The 22583-nt window shown below is 41.5% G+C and overlaps 1 protein-coding gene across 4 annotated transcripts in view; it reads left to right on the top strand.

The window, feature by feature from the left end:
• Positions 1 to 22190: 22190 nt before the first annotated feature.
• chrna6 (cholinergic receptor, nicotinic, alpha 6) overlaps positions 22191 to 22583 on the top strand; it is a 53153-nt gene continuing 52760 nt past the window's right edge. For all 4 annotated transcript variants that reach the window (XR_004552580.1, XR_004552559.1, XM_034088269.1 and 1 more), the window contains exon 1: positions 22191 to 22429. Coding sequence is in view for 2 of the 4 variants with exons in the window: in XM_034088269.1 (XP_033944160.1) it covers positions 22372 to 22429 (58 nt within the window). In the remaining 2 variants the exon portion in view is untranslated. The remainder of the gene's footprint in view (positions 22430 to 22583) is intronic.

Raw genomic sequence — 22583 nt, 5'->3', positions numbered from 1 at the left:
TCATGGTGAAGGCATGATAAAGACTCAGGCTCATGGTGAAGGCATGATGAAGCTTTCAGTGCAATCATTGTCGGCCCAAACAATCCGGAAGACGAGAAAGGAAACGTTGGAAACATTGTTCATGGAAACGTTGCCCGAACAGTTGGAAAGCCATTGATGGAATTATTGTCAGATATATCATGATGCAGCAATGTGTCAAAGCACATCAAACTAAACCCAAGATATGCCATCTGAGCCATTACCCAGAGATCGTACGTTGCATGAATGCAAAAATCAGCAACTCAACGGCAACGAGACAAATCTAATCTTTCTCTGCAAGAAAGTTTAGAGAGGGCACAGCTTAATAAGTTACTACTGGAATTTATTAATAAAAAAAGTAAGCTCCAACAAGAAAGCTTACAGTTAATGGTACAAATATAGCAGGTACAGGCTAAAAATGCTGGCAGTAAAAAAGAAGTTATTACATTTTGGAGTTTAATATGTATCTTAAAATAGCTTTTGTAATTTGTTGATTTTCAAAATAATTGTTTAGCAGTGTAGCAGCACATACAGAAAACACAGAAACAAGATTATTTAATGTACAGGATGTGCATAGGATAGTTGCCCTTACAATTTAATCAAGGGGTATCCGATTTTGTCTCTATGCCCTCTTTTTCTGAACCACCGTTTTCCCTAGGCACACAAAAGGAGATTTAAAACCACTAACCCTGGTGAAAATAGGTCTGAGCATCATTTAACAAGCTTAAAATCTTTTTAGAATCCTATTCAGCTGTCTGGCCAGACTCACTATTGAACACTGACATCAGGAGGGTAAATATAGTTGAACCACTCTCTCAGTAAGAGAAAGGAAGGGAGAAACTATTAGTGGAAGAGATATCATTTCATAGCTTTTGTGGATGGGATAACTGGCACTGTTAAAAGACTGTTGAGTCCTGACTGTACAGGATAAAAGGAGGTGCTCAGCATCTCAGAAGGGGGCAGACAGGGTTGGCAGAAAGTGGTGGGAGTATTTTTATACTTTTCAAATGTTGGTATAACAACACGAAAGTGTGATTTTTGACATGTGCTTTATCTGGGTGACCTCAAATATATTTAGAACATTCAGAACCCAAACTAGTTTTCATCATGTGTTGATCAAACAGCATCGGTCGGTGTGAGGTCTTGTGAATGTATAAGTGTGGCTCTGAAAAACATACTGTATTGTTGAAAATGTGATTAAGGTAAGGATGTCATGAGTTAGACAATCTTACAAATTATTGGCTAAAGGTCTGAGCACACTCGGGACAGCACCCACTATTTCTGATGTTCTGATGTAGCTCACGAATATCCAGGCTAAGACCTTCTCCTATGTGCCCTGGGCGGTCCGATTAGTAACTTGAGATGCGAGAAAGAGCTGCAGTCGATTGATGACGTCCAAGACGGGTTTGTTTATTGGCTTTCATGTGCAGCAATCTGTTTGTGGAGATAATACAAATGTGTCCCCAAGTTTGCATTTCACCCTATTCTTTTTATCTTTTGTGCTTTCTGCACGTTGTGTTTACCTGCATTCAAAAAGCTTGCCTAAACGTGATTGCCCTAATCTCTAATACAAAACGTCCCTGCAGTGCTGCCCCTGGCCAAATTGGGGCCCTGGCGAAATTTTGTTATGGGACTCATGGTGGGGAAACGGTGACGTTTCACACAGAGGTCAAGGAATAGACGATAGGGTTAGAACTTAGGAGTTGATTTTTGGACTATTCGACTGCAACCCTTGTGTTTTTGAGAGCTTATGACGAGTTATGTGAGAGGACATTGTACTGGTTGTGAGAGAGCATACTTTAAAAGGAAGTCAGGTTGATCCAACAGGAAGCCAGTTTAAATATTCATTCCTTGACTGGTTTACAGCCTTGAAAACAAAGCCTGAAGCTGCTCAGAGCACTGCTAGCTACATTTGAGCTGCAATAAGAACTTTTGGTAACACTTTATATTAAGGTACACAAATTCACCATCAACTAGTTGTTAATTAACATGCATATTAGCAGTATATTGGCTATTTATTAGTCATTATAAAACACTTATTAATGCCTTATTCTACATGACCATATTCTACAAGTAATAAGCCATTAGTTGAGCGTTTTTCCTCAATAACCCTCTAATTAGTGCTTATTTATTGCAAGTAAGGAAGTTGTTGTACATGAGTTTTTGTCTTAATATGCTCTGCTCAATATGGGCCCAATAAGACAGTATTACTTAATGTTGAGTTATTTAGACTTAATTAACACTTATAGTTTCATGTCTTGTATAAGAATAGATCATATTTGATCAAAAATATCTATTTGTGATCATACTGTGTGACCTGCGTGTATGTACTTACACAGTAGTTGTACTGTCTCTGTGTGAACATAGATTAAACAGCCAGCCAAACTCTTTTGAGAGCCAGAGAATGAGCAGCCATGCTCCTTTATCAGGGTATATGCAGGAATCCTGAAGTCAAATTTAATACCTTTTAAGACCTTTTTTAAGACCCTTTCCATACATTTTAAGACCTCATCGTAACTTCGAGTTCTAACCGGTTACATTGGCGACACACTTGACCTCACATTTACTATATTGATTGTAAGATAGCACAACTAGAGTGCAGACAGACTACTGAAGTCTCCTCTCCACATGAACTTCAACATCTCTGTGACGGTCAGGTTTAATGCAGTATGCTGCTTTGCTGCTTCTGTACTCTGTGCTCTTTCATTCCAGTAAAACTCCTCAGAAACCATTAGAAACCAGTAGAAACCAGTATTTGACCAATAAACAAAACAATTGACAAAACTTTGAAATATGAAATATATTAAACTTTGGTGAGCTTCAGCGGGGTAATGCCATACAGGAGCTCCCTCACAAATACCCTGGGTTAAATTGGGCTGGGGCTGTCCGGGGCTAAGCCCGGCACATAGGACGATGCTCTGAAGTCATCACCCTCACACATTTGTCATATGTTTACAAAAAACGATATATATGTTAAGACTTTTCTCGTTCTTAATATAGACTATATTTAGGGTCGATATGTGTTGACCTTACTTTAAAATAGCAGATCTCTGTGACCGGATATAGTTTGGCTTAGACCCGGCCCCAGGAGGACGCATACAGTAAAACGCAAATGCAAAAAAGTCTTCCGTTCACACGCATTTGATTCATTAACGTGTCCGTTCACACTAGACCGCTGGAAATGCTGGAAACGCTGGAGTACATATGCCAGGCCTGTAAGTGGCGCTGCTGCCACCACAAAATACACCAAAAGCAGCGAAGAAGACCCCGGAGCATGGTTGCCCTTCTGTTTATTCTCCGCGGTGGACGGCGTGTTCTCCTGCTGTATATCTCTCAGGTAGTCCACCAGCAGATAAACCCCCCCCCCCCCCAGAGCGGAGCAAGGCAACGAAACTTAAAATAAGAAGCATCATCTTATGGCACGCTATGCATGGGGCCGCCTTGAGGGGGTTTCCCGACATGTTGTTTCAGTAAATTAAAGGGTGTTTCATGTTGTCGTTGCTGTGGACCTTCTTAATACTTTTTAATACTTTTTAATAGCCTTAATTTTCGCTAAATTGATTTATCAACTTTTAATACTTTTTAAGACCCCGCGGACACCCTGTTTATTGAATTGTTTGCAGTCTACTGACATTCAAACGGAGTAAAACTATAAAAAAAGAAGATACAAGGCACTTAAGGATCTCATACATGCAAGTGTAACATACACAGATTAACACATAGGACTGCTAAGTGTAAACAAGGTAAATATAGCTAATGCTAGCAGTGCAATAAGCATACAGGCTAGTATAGCTAACGCTAGCGTGTATGCTAGCGCGAATGCTAACGCATTTTAATGCAGTTTAAACATCTCCAAATGTCATCACATAAACACAATATATGTTACTAATCCTTACAGTCAGTGTAAGTGTTAGGCTTACACTTACAGTCATTGCTTTCTGACGGACTTGACCCTTTTTACTCTTCAGGTTGCATCGGGAAAATTAGTAGCAGTCAACTGCCATTGTGGGCGGTGTCTGTCAAACAAAAAACATAGAGCCAATCAGGAACTGAGAATTTAATCCAACTTCCATTTCTCTCTCACACACATAACTATTCTTATGCACACACCCTATCATTCTGTTTTATACACATGAACTATCATTACCTCTTATATGCTATTATTCGGCCTTTCATTCACTGCTATTCTGCTTTACATATATGACTATTGTTATCAACATGAAATACTATTCCCTCTTACATAGGTTATTATTCTGTTTTACATACATTGTTTACCGATTACACACTACTATCTTCTTTCACATACACTATTATAATGTTCTATTAGATTATAGTTGTTTGTGAAAGACGATAGTGTGTGTACGAGAGTATGATGGTGCGTTTAAGAGATTTTGTTTTTGTGTGTGAGAGAGAATAGTTATTTATGTATGATAGTAGTAAATGAAGGAAGGAATGACAATACGTTAAAGATCAAATGCAAAGGTTTTTTTATAATTGCCAGTAAAATCGAAATCATATAGCTACAACACTATCTAAGATATCGCAGTATTAAAATCGGAGATAATATGCGTCTGGCAATGCGCAATATTTATTTTGTTCAACCCCCAACACCAAGTCCGACGATTTATTTTCTCAGCCGCTCCTCCGCAAGATGGCGTCGCGTGACGTCAGAGTTGCCAAACAAACAACCCTGGTTTATCGCTCCCAGCGGCTCCCGCCGATAGTACAACTTAGTTTCGTCTATCATGTCTGATTCTGAGTCGGAGGCCACCCACTATCTGGAGTATGTTGTCGACATCCAACCATATCTATACGAGCCTCTGATGTCGAAGAGGAAATACAAGGAAACGTCACCTGATATCACCGATGAAAGTGCTGATGGCGATGATTCAAGTTCGCCATCTGAGGAAGAGGAAAGCATTTCCTAATCCTGAAAGCGTTGCCTACACAGGATTTAAACCAGCCGTCAGTGAATGATCTGTGTACGGTTTCAATTATCTATATGTGAATAATAATAAGTGAATGTGTAACACGAAATTCAGTAAAAATAAATTACATGAATTACTTTAAGGTACTTGTGTATGGTTGTCTTATTGTATAATAGTTGTGCATAAAAAGAAGAGAAACATTATGTGCAGTATGGTCAAAAGTATAAAAACAAACAAAATAATGTACATAGTGTTTAATTAATTTATTATTATTATAAGAACAAAATAGTGCCAAGGGCTCTGTAGTTTACCACCATATGAACTCTGAAAGAAACACAGCAGAAATTCTTAACACACCCCAGAGTTATTGTCCAGTGACCAGCTGCTCAACGGAAGAGTGTTTTTGAATCATCTGGATTTAAATGCATAACTCATATCAGACCTCAAACCTAACATGACCACAGCCGTCTTCTCAAAATAAACTAGATATGCACAATTGTATCCCCCTGGTAACCCTCATAAGTATAACCAAGGTCAACATGAAATGAATTGATTTTGAGCACCAGTACAAAAAAGAAAGATGTGTAGTGCCGAGAGATAGGGAGTCGCAGGCGGTGCAATGGAGGTACAAAAGTTGACTTTATTTGTTACATGTTGTCCGGTTGCAGTCCGGGAAGAAAGAGAGAGAAGACAGGAGGGCACACAATATATATAGAGATCCACATACATGTCCATGTGGAAACAAAACCCCCCACTGTAGTTCCATGTGTGGATTATGTAACCCAGTGTATGTGTGTGTGTGTGTGTGTGTGTGTGTGTGTGTGTGTGTGTGTGTGTGTGTGTGTGTGTGTGTGTGTGTGTGTGTGGTCACCACAGATGTCACAATTTATTTATTAAAGCGACTCCTGCTCCTCTGTACTCCAACAAGCACAAGCTTGTTAGGTTTTACAAATGCTGACGCAATTGGGGGTGGGACTTGTCTGTTTGACCTCAGAGCTTCGTCCTTCTTGTAGGTAGGGTAAGTATTCCGCAGCTCAACAACCTCTCCCATCAATTATTGCACATAAACTGAAAAGACAAACAAGGGGGAAAATATTAATCCAAAAACAACACATTCGGGCCCTGTTGAAAGCTTAGCGATAGGCAGAGATGTTCACAAGTCTTTTTTTGCAAGTCCAAGTCAAGTCTCAAGTCTTTGGTCACGAGTCCAAGTCAAGTCTCAAGTCTTTGTGGGGTGAGACTTGATCAAGTCTTTGGTCACGAGTCCAAGTCAAGTCTCAAGTCTTTGTGGGGTGAGACTTGATCAAGTCTCAAGTCTTTGGTCACGAGTCCAAGTCAAGTCTCAAGTCTCTAAAAAAATAAAAGTCTCATGTCTCTTCTGGTTGTAATAAGCCTTCTATTGTCTGCTGCTATCCAGTCTGTTAAGAATACTGCACGCTATATCTAAGAAATTCAAAGCACTTACTGTGTTATTATCACTCCTATATATTAGCATACAGTATCAGTACTGATTAGTTGTTTGTTATATGATCACTTTAAACAGGCTATTGCAATATGAGGAAAAACATCACACTTTAGCTAAATGCAAACAACTTATAAGCAAACACTTCAGAATCAGAAATCAGTATCACAAATACAAAGCTAGTAGCAAGCTAAGTTAACATTACATAGCTGATGCTGAGCTAAACATGTTTGCTAACCGTCCATATGTGTTAATGTGACTGACCTCTCCGGGTGAGTTTTCAAGTGCCTGATGAAATTCGACGTTGTTGCGCCAGCATCCTTGATTTTGATATTGCAGACTTTGCAGTGTGCGCTCCTTTTGTTGGTGCCGCCGGCGTTTTGTTCGAAGTTTTTGTAGTTGAACCTAATTACAAGCGGTACAGCCGCAGGTGTGCCGCCGGTCGCCATTGTGTTACTACGAGGTAGTAACAGAGGCGCGCACGTCTGCGTAATGAGCCCGGCTAAAATAACTGGATGGCCTTCCTGCCTGTCAGCCTTCCATCTGGGCACAAACTGATCTCGTGCCCTCATTGGTCATGTGCGCGTTCGTGTGTGTTGGAGGAGGCGGGCTCTATAAGGAGCAGCCTCTAGCAGATTATCTCCGGTTGTGTATTTTCAAATTCTAGCGATCTCGAGCCGGTTTCTCTCAAACTTACCTACCCCACCTTTAATACGCCAAAATAGAAAACACAATGATTGTTCACGAGTCCCAACACACGAGTCCAAGTCGAGTCTGAAGTCTTTTGGTCACGAGTCCAAGTCAAGTCTGAAGTCTCTGTGTGTGCGACTTAAGTGCGACTCGAGTCCGAGTCGCAGACTCGAGTCCCCATCTCTGGCGATAGGCACATTGAGCAGACACTCACCGAAAGTTGGTGTAACTCTGACTGCTTTGATGACTGGCTCTCCCCTCCTGGCCTTCGGAAATGACACGCCCCACATGTGTTTCCCGGTCTGCGTCATAGCTTGAGCCCGTGCAGAATTTTCATTGAAGTGTAGTCCGGCTAATTGTACTCTGCATCAAAAAATAATAATATAAATTGTGTAGGACAATTCACCAAAATAAATCCTGTGACGACCCCTCCACTACAAGGGGTGCCGTGTGTGTGTGTGTGTGTGTGTGTGTGTGTGGTTTGTTCAGATTGTTGTAGGCGCTGATGAGCCACACCTGTGGGCGGATGGCTATCTGATGAGCTGCACCTGGTGAAGCGGGATAAAGGAGGAGCCCAGGCGGTTGCGTCGGTCTCACTCCTCTGGGCACTTTCTCGGTGCCAGCCTCGGGGACCTGTGGCTGGTTTTTGTCATTATATTGTAAATAAGATAATAAACACTTGTTATTCTCTTACCCTTCGTCTCGCCTCCCTGCTTTTTGTTGCAGCCCAGGAGCCGGGTACGAAGCGTAAGTGTGTATTCTCTTATTTACAATATAATGACAAAAACCAGCCACGGGTCCCCGAGGCTGGCACCGAGAAAGTGCCCAGAGGAGTGAGACCGACGCAACCGCCTGAGCTCCTCCTTTATCCCGCTTTACCAGGTGCAGCTCATCAGCACCTGAAACAACCTGAACAAACCACACACACACACACACACACACACACACACACACACACACACACACACACACACACACACACACACACACACACACACACACACACACACACACACACACACACACACACACACACACACACACACACACACACTGTGGAGGGGTCGTCACAATCCCTTGAGCAACGGAATTTTTAGAAATACCTGGCAGCCATAGTAGTGAATGGGAAATGCACGCTCTTGGGTGCAAAGAATAAAATGACTTTATGAAACGACTCCAAAGACGACGTTTGTTCTGCAGGCGACAGGCGAGCGATGTCCTTCAACAGCAGCTTGCTTTTGACGATCAGCTCCAGCTCTTTGTAGGGTTTAGAACCTTTGGGAAAAAATATGTAATAATGAAGTGGTTAGAAGAATGTTGGGTTTTCTAAGTGCTCACAGTCACTTTTAATTGCGAGGGGGGCATTTTGAATTGGGCCAGGAGGCATAATAGTGGATTTAATCCCTATCATAATGCATATTGTTCACACTTTTCCGTTATGAGTGGAGGAGCGATGAATGAGCTGCAGATAAACTTCAATGCTAACAGTGAATTAGCCCCGAGCGAAAAATGCTAACCTATTACTGCACCGAAATCACTCCTAGTTCCCTTATTACTTATCCTAGCTCCACATCCAACACATTGTTTATGATCGTAAAGACACAGAATCTAACGATGCCCACCTCTATAAGCAATAAAACTTAATAAAACTGCAATTCCGTTATCTGCGTTATTTGCTGTGCTCCGTGCGCTTTGAAATCTAATCAAAAGTTGTTTACCTCAATTATTTGGCGTTTCTCCATCGCCCGGCTCTTTCGTTCTTTCAGTGGTTTCTTGTGCTGAAATATGGAGGGGACGGCTCCGGGTTTCAGCCTCCGATGTACTATTAATGCTTCTGCACCAACAGACTTGATGATAGCAGGATCAACGTCGTATGCATCACACGCGAAGTGGTCAGAACACAACTTGCTCCATTTTGTCGGTTGCCAGCCAACACGATTCACTAAAAGAATCCATTTTTGGCGGATGATTTGGTCTTTTGGAAATGCATGGAAAACTCTCCCAGATCCTGCACCGTTCGTGCAACAAAAAGCACAACAATAACCCATGTTAATTCTGTTTTCTTTTCGAAAAACATGTGACCGAGACTGCCGAGTCATATTTGGTCCAGAGACTGTTTGGCAACAGTGACGTCACGCGCGGAGGCTGCTGGGAATGTCATGTCAGAAATTCAGACGGCTTCGGGTCGAGTTTTGTATCAATAAAAAGCTTTTTTTCGGGGGTATTATCTCGATTTAAATAAAATAAAAAATATAGGTAGTCTTAAAAACAACATTTCTATAAAAATGTAGCATATTTGGAAGCTTTGGATTTGATCTTTAAAGACGGTATGATGCTGTGTATGAAAGAGTCTGGTGGTGTACATGTGAGATTCTGATATTGTTTGTAAGACCAAGTATGAGTTGTGAGCTAGACGGCCTCTCATAAGAAAGCCTCCTTCCTCAGTCTGACAGTAGAGTCGACGCTCGCGAAACAGAGGGCCTCATCATATAACTTTGCGTGGGGCCTCAAGTTGGCCAGGGACGGCCCTGGCAGGCATGCATGTGTGTGTGGGTGACTGTGTGTATGCAAGTGGCCAAATTTGTGAATGCCATCTGGCAACCAAAAGGTGAAAATAACATCGCCTTCCAACTGTCAGCAGCCTCTGAAGACTGAGCACACATTTACTTTTGATGTAGTACTGAATGAACACGCACACGCATAGTCTATGATACGATTTAACTGGCCAAAATCCTTTATCTCAGCAAAAGGGAGGCACTGATTCCTCAAGTCAGCACATCAGCAAAAATACTAGGAGCCTCTGCTGCGGTGGACAGCTATCGACAAAGCGCATATTTACTGTTCCTCAGTTGTGTGTGTGTGTTATTTACCAGGTGTCCCACCCTATCAATATGAGTTGGACTGGAGCATAAATGTGACAGATGTGACAACGGTGTTTCTGGAGGAAAGGCCAGAGTGGAACAGAGCAGGCCAGTCATACTCTAGTATAAGATTGTGAAACGTAATATCCTTTTGTGAAACTTACATCAAAGACACATTGCTCAGGTGCTGTAAATGGTGGGCCTTTAAATGTGCATTTTAAACATTAATATGACAGAATTAAATCGAAATATATGATATAGTTCCACATGGATTTGTTGGTTAATCTGCAGTACAATAGACTGGTGCACACCAATAAAAAGTAAGGTATGGATGTGATAGATACCGTAATTAAATTAAATATATTTATTATTTCAAAACGTTTTCTAAAAGTATTTGATAAATGGTTGAAACAAGTAGCTTCTGCCAAGTGTTTTTTTGCTAACTTGACTAAAGCAACTTGAGCATATCATATGAACTAACTTGTATTATGCTTAAGTGTTGCCAAACTGATGACAACAATGGGCTCCCTTGCGTCACTGCTTTTTTTTTCTGTCACTACAATGATTTTGAATTCTGAATGGTGCCACCGTTTTTCACAGAGCAGCGCTTTTCCAGGACACTGCTTTTTAAATGATCTCTCTCCATCCCTCCCGTTCTTGCTACAGTGACTTCTGCAGATACCTCCTAACCCACCTGATCTCTGCTGCAGCCTTACTTTAAATGAGCCAAGCTTTATAGATCAGCACTTTTTGTACAGCACCCACATGTACACACTGAGCTTTTTGTCCCTTTGTTCAGGTACCTGAAGGAACCTGCTTTTGTCTGTCGTTGTGTCAAGTTGGTAACAAAGATGTTAAGCCAGCTAATGTTATTATAAAACTGCAGAGTCATTTATGTAATGGCTTGCTTTAATCATGTTTAACATCCATCCTGTAAAATTACACTTTTCTTAAGAGTGTGGTTTGATCGTCAAGTTATTTTTAATTGTTTTTTGAGGCATTATAGCTTTAAAAACACCGGTGGCTCCTCCCTTATTTACAGTAAAGTCAACCATCTCCTGGCTGAAGCTTCATATGAATAAACAGTGGCGGCTGGTGGAATTTCTTCTAGGTAGGGCTGTGCCACATGCAATCAATTTCAGCAAACATCCCAGTATGACTTAATGCAAACAAAAAACAGGAGTTTTCAGTGTTCATTTACCAGTCTTACATTTTAATGCCTCCATAAACAATTTAAGCATTTCAGACTGAGGACTATGGCATTAGCAATACTTGCATGTTTGTAAATATATATATATATGATCTATATAATATATATTACAGAATTGTATAATTACATCATGTTTAGGTCAAAGCCATGTATTAAAGTCAGACTGTAAAAGTGTGGATCTGTGATCTGGAAAACAGTGTCTGGGGATTGGCGCTAGTTTCCTCCCCCCGCTGCTCGTTGAGGAAACACTACCTTCACTCCTGTGACTGTTTCTCCCCATTTATCAGGTAGGAGAGTTGTCAAGAGTTACTGTGACATTTTGAGTGAGTGTGTGTATGTATGTTAGCCCATGTATGTATATAAAGCACATAGAGCATAAACAAACACTGTGGAGGCGAGCGCCGCCACTATTTTTGCATCAGTGCAATTGTTAAGCAATATAAAAAGGAGAGCCTGCAGCATAACAGCGCCTCCTGACCATGTTTCAAAGGTGCAAAGTGAAAAAGTTAGGCTCCTTAGCTAGCCGTACAGGTGAAGTCAGTAGGCTGGGGTCGCTGGTATCATCCAAAGATGGACGACTTGCTGTTGATGACGTCATGTTCCCATTCCCTATTGTAATTTCCTAACCCTTTTTTTAACTTGAACACTAAGCAGAGTTGTTATTTTTTTCTTACTTGTCTTCTCCTCATACTGACATACTGACTAATCTCCTCCAAAGAAATCCTCTCCAGCACTCACTTTAAACTGTTTTTGATCGCACATATCAACAGCACGTGAGGCTTTCAGGAACCCAACCATATTTATGTTGTTATGCTCTACAATGTTCGCCAGTGTTAACAGGGGTCTGCATCCTGGTGGATTATCCAACTCCCTGCGTAGCTAAAATGTCCTAAGGGTTCTCTCTCAAATAAGCAGGGTTTTGTGGGGCACCCCTGCAGTCATCCAGCGAGCTCGTTCTGCTCCGTCTAGTCGCGCTGGAGCTCGAGGGTGGAACACACTCCTGCTCCTTCACACACACTCCAAGGAACCTGGACACGTGCCAGGCTCCATCTATGTGACCCATTCCTTTTTTCTCTCTTGCCTTTATTAACCTCCATTCCTCCTCCTTTCTTTATTTATGTTCTCTTCCACTCTCTTACTCCCCCCACCTCTTTTTTCGTCAGTCTCTTGTAAATTGTGTGTGGAGAAATGGGAACTAAAAATACGCCAGTGATAAACCCAATTATCCGTACTTTTTCACGCTACACGCCCAAATAGCTTAGGACGCGGTACAGGCCGAGTGCCAGATACCAGCATTCTGTGTGGATACAGTGTGCGCCTTCACCTGAGTGTTGTGTAGTCATTTAAATAGCTTCAGCTGACTGCAGTTACCAGTGTGGAACTACAAATCAACTGACCACAGTATGTAATGTATGTATGTAACTATGTAATGTCTTGTCTTTTATCTGGACCCTGAGTCTGTAATACAGTTTTCATTCATTCATTCATTATTCACGCTGACTCTAAGAAATTGATTTTTGACACAATTCTTATTCAGCACTAGAGGCGAAGTATGGTATATTCTTCAGAGGAGACTAGTGCAGAGAGAAACCGCCGAGATAAAGTTGTGCCAGCCCAGCAGGCCACTCCCTGATGACCCTGCAGTATTTTACTCTCTGAGTCTCCGCTGTGTCTTTGTGGCTCTTCTAGATATCGCCTGCTAAGCATGATGGCTTAAGTCAGCTTGTCCCATAGGATAACCCCCTTCAGGCAGCACACACTGTTTGATAGCTGTGTGTGTGTGTGTCGCTGTGTGTGCGTTTTTATGTTTGGCCTGCCGTCTGAAGATGACCAGAAAGGTCACCAGCACAGAAACACTGCACTGCAAAATAAATTCAAGATGTAATTCAAATATTTTCTGAAACAACTTTGAATATTTAAAAGACTTTTCCTTTCAGATATGTGATTACAGTCTGCACACAGCTCTGATGCAATGTCTTTGGCAGTTGAGTTTGAACTATGTAAAAACATTCCCAGTGTTGACATTTGGTCTCTAATTATAGTCCCATTTTGCCGCCACAGCAATGAATAAAAGATGCCCAGCTCTACAGACATTAATAAGTGTGATGCTCTTAGACAGCACTTGATGTACTAACAGAGATTTGAGCTTGTTTAAGTATTCCTCTCGTCTGTGAGCTCGAGTACGTATAAGTGTCAGATACAAGGCGCACCTTCGCTTTCACAAGCTGTAACAGTCAAAGTGTTGCCAGACTGGTTGCGAGCTGCCGCATTTATTTTAGATTTATACGTCAGTTTACAATCCCTGACTTGCAATCTCCTTGGGCTCAGACCGATGGTGCCCAGTGATTTGCATGTGTGCATGTGAAAAAGCCACATATGGGGCCATTTTTCAGGACTTTAAACTAGCGGTCGGGGAGTTTTATATACAATTTGGGGCGTCCCCAATTTGATTCTTGGTCTTATAGTCAGCATAAGCTAACCCATTTGTTTTACTATATGTACCTGACCATATGACATTTCCTGTCTCAGAGGATATTAGTCTTTCAAGACCAGCTTGTGTGTGTTTCTGTGTGTATGTTTGGGCTCCAGTGTAAACTATGGTACCTGTAAATCATCTCTATGTTGGTGCACTGAGCTACTACACAACAGCACGCTCACACTGTGCAGCTATAATAGAGCTACGTGGGCAGAGTCAATCAAATGAATGCTTTCCTTAATCAGACAAATGAACAGATATGTTTGGGTAGGTGTGTGTGTGTGTGTGTGTGTGTGTGTGTGTGTGTGTGTGTGTGTGTGTGTGTGTGTGTGTGTGTGTGTGTGTGTGTGTGTGTGTGTGTGTGTGTGTGTGTGTGTGCTCTTCCACCTGTTGACTTGTGTGTGTACCTTAAGCTGATAATCCTTTGATGAAGAACAACATTACTTATTTGGCAGACCTCATGTAATTTGATATATAGACACAACCAGATGTGTTGATATCATTTATACGACATATTTACTGAGGTTGCTTTTGCTGGTCTGAATTTACACTTAACTTAGGTGTTGATTGCTTCTGTTTTTTTCTAATTTGATTTAAGAATTAAAAACCTGGACACAAGATCGCTCTCAGGTAAGGACTATGGATTCTAAGGCTGCAATTAGGCCACCATTGAAAAAGCCAATGTGATGTTACCTTGAGAGCAGTGGAAAATATTTTTGGTGGGGCTATGGAAATAGGGACCAAACCATACTAGGGCGGTTTGGGGGGGATCCTCCCCCGGAAGACATTTTTGAGAAATTACCCCTTAAATTATGACTTCTGGTGATGTTAGAGGGGGGGGAGGACAAATTGAGGCTTAAAAATATGAGATAATCCATAATCTGGTTAAGTGTGGTTAGCCATGAATCTTCCAAAACTGTGCAACAGTACAGTATGCCCACACAAACTGCAGAACACTGGTGCTTTGGGAACACTCAAATGATCTAATTCCCATTTAAAATCAGGAGACTAAATACGAACATTATGTGTGTGTGTGTGTGTGTGTGTGTGTGTGTGTGTGTGTGTGTGTGTGGTGTGTGTGTGTGTGTGTGTGTGTGTGTGTGTGTGTGTGTGTGTGTGTGTGTGTGTGTGTGTGTGTGTGTGTGTGTGTGTGTGTGTGTGTGTGTGTGTGTGTGTGAGTGAGTGAGCCGGTCTGAGCTCATTGTAAGGCATTTACACCACTCTAATCTAATCGGGAGACTACCGATTTCATTGCCCTCTCCCGGTTTCCTCCCGGGGTCATATTTATCCCGATTTCTGACTAAATCAGATTTACTCACGACTGTTTCCACTCGGACTTTAATACAGCTACACCGTTGTTTGGTTTCCATGGTATCGCGTCTCTTTAGCAGCGCGCGCAACTCAAAGTTTGAGAGGGTGAGGAAGATAAAAACTGAACAAGAATCGACAACTCCACCCTCTGCTCACTCTTTTCCTGTAAAATACAGGTCCAGCCCACACATATGCTCCATGGTGCCACAGGCATTGCCCTTACAACTACAATAAGCATGTAAATGTTAATCTAAATCTCCGGCGATCCACTAGCACCGGAGTCTCCACCTGCAGACAACTACTGTAGCGTCACCTTGGATACGAGTCCAAACAACTCACAGACACACAGGCCAGGGCGCTGACAGGGCGCCCTTTGAGCATCAGATCTGACGACGCTGATTGGCTGAAATTATGTTTCGGCGGCATAGTTTACAGATAGCAACAGTCAGCTTGTTGGCTGCTGCTGCTCTGGCTGAGGGCTCCAGTCCTTTCTACCGCCCGGACGAGAGAGGGTAATGATACACGCTGTGGCCAGGCAGGAAACATGTGACTTATCAGTAACTTTAGACATCGTAAAACAATTTTAAACGAGATTTTATTGTAGATTATACATTTTACTGATACCAATTATATAATATTTACCTTGTTCATTAAAAATAAAAAATTATTATTATTTTTTTTTTAAATATATATATATTTTTTTAATGACAATCAAACATGTGGGAAGAGGGGGGGCGGCGCCCCTAGCGCCCCTATGGGCCGGCCGCCACTGCTTGAGAGGCAGCTGTATTTTTACCAAATCCAAAGATCACATTAAAATCCTTGAAGCTGATTCCCGGTAATTCCCCAATAAGCAGGGCATGAACCCTCCTTCCCACCAACCGGGTCTCGGGCTTGATGATGGTTATTTAATTTTTTGGACCTGGAAGATGTCCACGGTTTTTCCATTACGAAATGTCATAGCCCAGCGCTCTATGTAAATGACGTAATAAGGTGAGGCTAAAAATACCGTCTCATGAAGTGGTTAGCATGGCTTCTGCTATAGAATCAGTTATATCAGAACTGGACAGTTTTTCTTCAGTGAAAGAATAGCAAAGATTGTCACTGAAGGTTTTATCTTGTTGAAAAAGCTGTTCATCTACCACCTGCCTCTCCAGTACATTGATTTACAGATGATGTGTCCAATCACCTGCCCTTTTCAAAATGTTTCCAATGGCGACTTTTCAAGTGTCTCATGCATAAATATGGGGAGCCAGTTTTGAATGTATTGTCCTTCTCATGGACGATGACACCAAGTACTGCTCCCCTCCATATACAAATAATGAGCAACCTGCTCCACCATGTGATATAACGCGTCTCCATGGTGACTTATTGAAACACATCATGGAGGCATCCTTTTATATTCAAATATATTGAAAAGTATCTGTTGTATCTATTGTTGAAGTATCTTTGTTAGTTAACATATTTCACACTTAATAACCGACAACATCAATACGATGCCCTATTAATATGTTATCTTGTCCCAGTGAAGCATTCTGCCTTACAACACTTTGAAAACATTATTAAAAACCCTTAGCATCTCTTCCTTAAGTAATATTTTCTATATTATAACACTGACCACCAGAAAGAGTTAGGCAGAGTGCAACAAACACAAATATATTACATTATGAGTAATGTAGGCCGGGCCATAAGTGCAAAGCAATATCGATCAGAAAGATGTATTGATTCTCTTTTCTAATAAGCTTTTTTACGACATCACCATTATGTGCAATAATCCTGACTCTTTGTTTTCAGAAAATGTTTTAGGGGGGCGGCTTTGACTCTAAAAGTAGAAAGCGGATTTGTAACTGTATTTCAGAAAATGCATTTGATCAACTGATTAGGTAGAGGCAGGGGCGGATCTATGGGGGGCAAGGGGGGCAGCTGACCCCCCCCCCCCCCCACTGTAGAGCCTTGCCCCCCCAGCTGCCCCCCTAACTTTTGTTTCCTTAAAACTGTACTAAAACAAACCTACACTATTTCCACAAGCTTCTCAAGCAACGAAACAAGCATTACATTAGTTAAAAGTGAATCATTTTAAATATCATTTTAGGCCCGTTAAAGACGTAGCTACGGCACTGCATTAAACTGCGGAGCGGCGTTCACACAGACCGCGGCTCACAGAGCTGCAGAGAGGGAGCGAGCTGTCCCAGCACCTATGGATCAGCTTCCCCTGGGAGCATTTCCCCTTCCACTAGTTTTGTTTTTACTAAGGACGAGAGCTTGAAACTAAATATTAATAAAACGCTGCCGTTTGAATCGATAGCGTTTAACAGGTGGGCGCTGTTTGGGGCGTTACGTTACAAAATACTACGCAGACAGCGTTAGCTGGGAGATTGATCACTTTGCTAAACTACGCAGTAGCCTACTATTAAATCCACGTAAACTACACATCACAGCCATGAGGCCAGATCAATGAAACCAGGATACATCCTTTACCGTAAAAACTGGATCTAAACACAGCTGCCTGTGTGCGTTTGATAAATACTTTCTGATGATATGCTACTTATTAGCTAGGCTACATGGCCCTAACGTGTAACGATATACAAGCATTTGTACCAGTGCTTTTCACAAGTAGACTCTTGCAGGCCAGAGTAGCTGGAGTGATTCAACAACAACAAAAAGGCATATCTGAGAAGTGATCAGGAAGAACAGAAAGAGGAAAAGGAAAAGAGAGTTCACTGAAGAGACCAGGAGGGTCAGAGCAGGAGGAAAAGAGAGTTCACCGAAGAGACCAGGAGGGTCAGAGCAGGAGGAAGCCAGGAGGAGATGAAGACATTAGTGAAGAAGAAGAAATGTATGTGAGGAATAAAGATGAAGTATCAGAAAGAGGGACTGAGGCAGGGATCAGGAAGCAGATGGAAGTCCAGCTGGACCACATGGTATGTTCTTATTCTCCTTACATGTTTCATTACAGCAGCACACTCTAGCAGCTCTTAGTATTGACAATTATTGATTGAAATGTGCACAGGTCACCTTTAGCTCTCTGAAGAGATGGGTGATGCCATTTGTGTACTTAATTATAACTAAGTAACTAAGTAACTTGAAAGGCGCTATACAAATCAAAGCTATTATTATTATTATTATTATTAAGTACTTACAGTATGCAGAATTAGAGTATTCTCTGAATCGGGTGCCTTTTGGTTCTTTATATCTTTGAAAAATTAAACCAAAATGTTTGGTCAACATCTGGTAGTGGACTACTTAAATGTTCCCACCCCAGGCACAACATATAAATAATTACTAGGAATTTACTTGAAACAATTTAACAGGGTTGAAGTTTTTGACAAAAAGTAGCCGTGATACCTTGTTTAGCTAAGATATGGCACCACATGGAAATCAAGGACATTACAAAATTGAAATATTTTGCAAAACTATTGTTTATTTTGTAATAAACAATTATATACTATTATTAATTCATATAACAGAGTTGAAATGTTGAGCTTGTCAATCTTAATCTGAAAATACAAAAACTGAAATTTAGGTAAAAGAAGAAACTGACACTTTTGTGATGTAATTCCCTCAATGCAGATCAGACATGGACTGATCCTTTATTTTAATAGGAGGGTAAATGATATGGCGTGACGGGGTTGAAACAAACTGAGGGACGTGTGTGTCAATATTGCAATTTCATAGATAATTCAAGTATTTTTTCAGAATTTATTTTTGATCAGTTAAAGTTGACAAGCATATGATTATATTAGCAGCAACATTTTGGAATAATTGGCCATTTTGATTTGTTTAATATTAAATTAATATGTAATAATGCTTAGTGAGCACATGCAAATATGTCTGTCTAATACTAAGACAACACGTTTTTTAAAAACAAAATATATATTTAATTTTACATTGTAATGCAAAACAACCTGTTCCATTAATTAATTGCTTTAAAATACATTTTGTAGTTTCCTTTCATTTAACATTATTGAAGTAAGCTTGGGAGACTCAAAGGGCACCCGATTGTTTGTCTGAACACCTTGTTTCTCTTGTGCATTAAGAACACTTGTGTTAGGGCATGAATGAACAATAAATAGGTTATATACAGTATAAAATACCACGTACTGTCCGCTCTCCCATGCCACCCTGGCATGACCTCTTGCCCCCCCTTTGCCACCCCATGTAAAATGTTCTAGAACCGCCACTGGGTAGAGGTATTATATAGCCATGACATATTCCAGTTGTGTTATGAATTGAATCTAAGTGCAGCCATTATTAGATTGGACTATTGTTTGGTGTGTGATTGATGCCTTTCCTGGATGCAGCAGCACTCAATTCATGCCTTCAGCTCTGTCCATATCGCAAAACCTTTTCGCTTCGCTCCAACAACACTCCTTATTTCTTCTCTCTTCACTAGGGACGACATGATATCTACTGTCCTTCCTCCTGGAAGCTTCCAGAAGCCTCCGATCACTTCCGCTCCATTAAACCCCACCTCAGAGAGACAATCATGCCAGGGAGAATAAAAAAGCCCATCCAGATTTCATTACATGGAGTTGAAAATAAAAGCATTTCTCTCGGAGGTCAGGGGATGTGGTGCTGCAGATATGCGGACGTGAATAATTCAAGATGGTCTAAAAGTTCTAGCGAGGGGAGATAGATCTTTTTATATGTTGTGTTTCACTTGAGGCAGGAAGATGGCACCAGTGTACGCCGGATGGATGAGAGCAGGTGCAGGGGAGATAGCATGTTGGAGGTATGTGAGGTGAAAGGAGAACGCAGAGGGAGAGCATGGAATGGCAAAATGCTTTGAGGAAGTAAGGACAATGCAGCAAAACCAGAAGAAGACAGATGTTGACAAATAAAGTTGGTGTATTGTTGGGTGGAAGAGGAGGAAGTCAAAATGGGGAGATGACGCTGTGGAGGGATAAGAGGATGACACTAATGGCTTTTGGGCTCAGTGCATGCAGCTTTTACGAAAAAAACATGAATTAAAGATGGCGCAGGGCAGAGCGGCACAGTGCGTCACGCTAAACAACCCTGGCAGAAACATTGATTCTCACCTATTCCTACTCTAAACCGCCACACTAATAAGGCCGGCGAAGACAAGCGTGTCATGACGCCACACTGTGAGCTCAGCACTTGTCAGATGGCGACACCAGCAACAGCGAAAACACATTATCCCCGTCATGCTTATTCTGTTTTTCCCTCATCTATCCTTTTTATGCAGAGCTTGTCAGCCGGGATTAGACTCGGTAAACTCCTTCCAATATCTAAATAAGGAAGAGAGGAATGCGTGTTGTGATGCTTTTTACATGTGCTGAAATGAGAGGATTGTTGTGACAAAACACAGACTTTGTTGTGAAGGTTGATTGTGTTTATCCTGGTGATATGGCCTAAGGGTGGAAGCGGAAGATCTGGCATCAAATGTGTGTGTGTGTGTGTGTGTGTGTGAGCATATTATACAAACAAATATTCTCACAGGATATTTATATCGCACATCTGGTAGTTTTACCTGAGGCAAAACACCATCCTGTTTCATCTGTCTTTTTATTATCTTGTTAATTAACTAAACAAGATCAAATAAACTTAATTACAATTGATTATAATGAGTGTATTTCTTTCTCTTTTTTTGGCTAACCAGTGCCCTTATTGTAGATACAGACTTGAACGGATTCGAACCCTGGACCTCCGCATGCGGGGACCAATGCCAGGCAGCCAGCTAACTGAACGATACAGCGGTCCATAATGGGTGTATTTGATGGTTGGCACTTTGGTTTAGTGACTCATTGGTGCAAGTGGATTTTGTATTAGGGGGATGTAGTGTGAAAGGGTAGGGGCCAGGCATAAAAGAGAAAATATAGAGGGTTTTATTTATTTGTTTTGCATTTGGAGAATATATAGTGGCCTTTTACTCTGACCATCTGCCTCTGCTGTACAGAAGAATACAATTCATTAATGAAACCCTTTATAACTTAATGGAAAACTATTGACTATCTATCTTGATTTCATAATGCATACATGTTATTCATTGGTTAAGATACTATGACACTGAGAGAGCCAAAGGACATTTTCGGATTAAGAACTGAGGAGCCGACAAACAAACTAAAGCTAGTTTTGGTAAACAAAATGAAAGCTAACATTCAGATCTTCCAATCAAAAACTCTTATTAATTGTCAATTGAACAGCTCCAGATTTGTTCAATGTAAAACATCACACGTTTCAGATTTACATGGCCAATTATTGATTGAACTAACATAGTCCGAAGAGGACTTCTTAATTTAGGTGTGTTCCCCTTTAAACAGGAGGGTTGTGATGACTGTTCCCCCAATGGAGCCTGATGTCCCCCCCCCCCCTTCCTGTCGTTGACTTTCCACCCACTCACAACATATTCTGTGTGTGTGTCGAATCGGTTCAGCTCAGCTCTGCTAAGCATCAGGCTACTTGCTTAATTACTCTGTTTGATGACGTCAAACCAAGCACGGAAGAAACCGCGGGCTGAAATTAAACTTAATCAGGTCGATCGGAACACCTGCGGAACATTTATCACGGGATGAGCCTGCCAGTGAGACAGAAAGCACGGGTATAATTCGGAGCAGATAAACTTTCCTCCAGCGCAGCGCAGTGCTGCAGTTTAGTGGCTGGGGAAAGACACGGCATGCTCCCTGTGCATTAAGTGATGTGAAGAGTATGCTTGAACTAATTAGAGTACGCTCACTAACATATTTTTTCAACATCTTATTGTCTCGTGGAGCAGCACATGTTGCTAAATGCTGATAATGTATGAAATACCCCTCTAAAGTAGCTCATCTCAGCACCATGGACAACACACAATGTAAATTAGCGGCACTGGCCGTGGTGCTGAGATCATAAAACCTGCGTTTTCTATAACACTACAACTTTCTAAATTAGCCGGAAATCTTAAAAAAAAAGCTTCGCAAAATTACTCTATTTAAAAAATGATGGTTAATGATCTCTCTGGCTCTACCAAAAACACATTAAGGGGCTTTTCAATATTACTAGCTATTTTACATGCGCAAATCTTGCCTTTTAATTAGACGCCAAACATTCCTCCAGAATTTAGGCACAGGTAGTTTTGATCTGCATGAATGTTCTCCTGTGATTCACGGGATGAAATGACTCCTATAATCCCACAGAGCAGTTGTTGAGGGCGGCTCGTCTTCCCTCCCCGCTGTGTGGAGTCCGCGTGGATGCGCCAGAGGGGAGCTTTGCGCTCATATGGGAGGGACGAGTCAGTCAAGTTCGGATCAGATCAGGAAGGAGCGCACCGGCAGAGCGAGACACACGGCACCAGGGGAGAGTCAGCGCGCGGTTTTTTGTTTCATGCCATTACAGATTATTTCTACCGCTCATCCGTCAAACCAACAGCACTTTCTACTGTAAAAAAGTCTAGGATCCTCAAGCGACACGGAGGAGAGATGCAGCCGGCGGCGAGATGGACTTTGCGGCTTCTTATCGTGGGTTTGATGGCGCAAGGTAAGTAAGATGTATCCAATGTTGTCGTAAATATAATGTAAAGTTAATGTTTTTAGTAAATATTTTCTTAAAAGTGTAGTTAATTAGAGGTTAGTCGGAGCAATTAACTTGATGTTTTTATGGTTCAATTCAACGCGATACTATAAATGTGTCT

Source organism: Pseudochaenichthys georgianus, chromosome 1, assembly GCF_902827115.2.
Source record: "Pseudochaenichthys georgianus chromosome 1, fPseGeo1.2, whole genome shotgun sequence".
Lineage (NCBI taxonomy): Eukaryota > Metazoa > Chordata > Actinopteri > Perciformes > Channichthyidae > Pseudochaenichthys > Pseudochaenichthys georgianus.
Note: the sequence above shows the minus strand (reverse complement) of the source record. Positions and strands in the feature narration are given on the sequence as shown.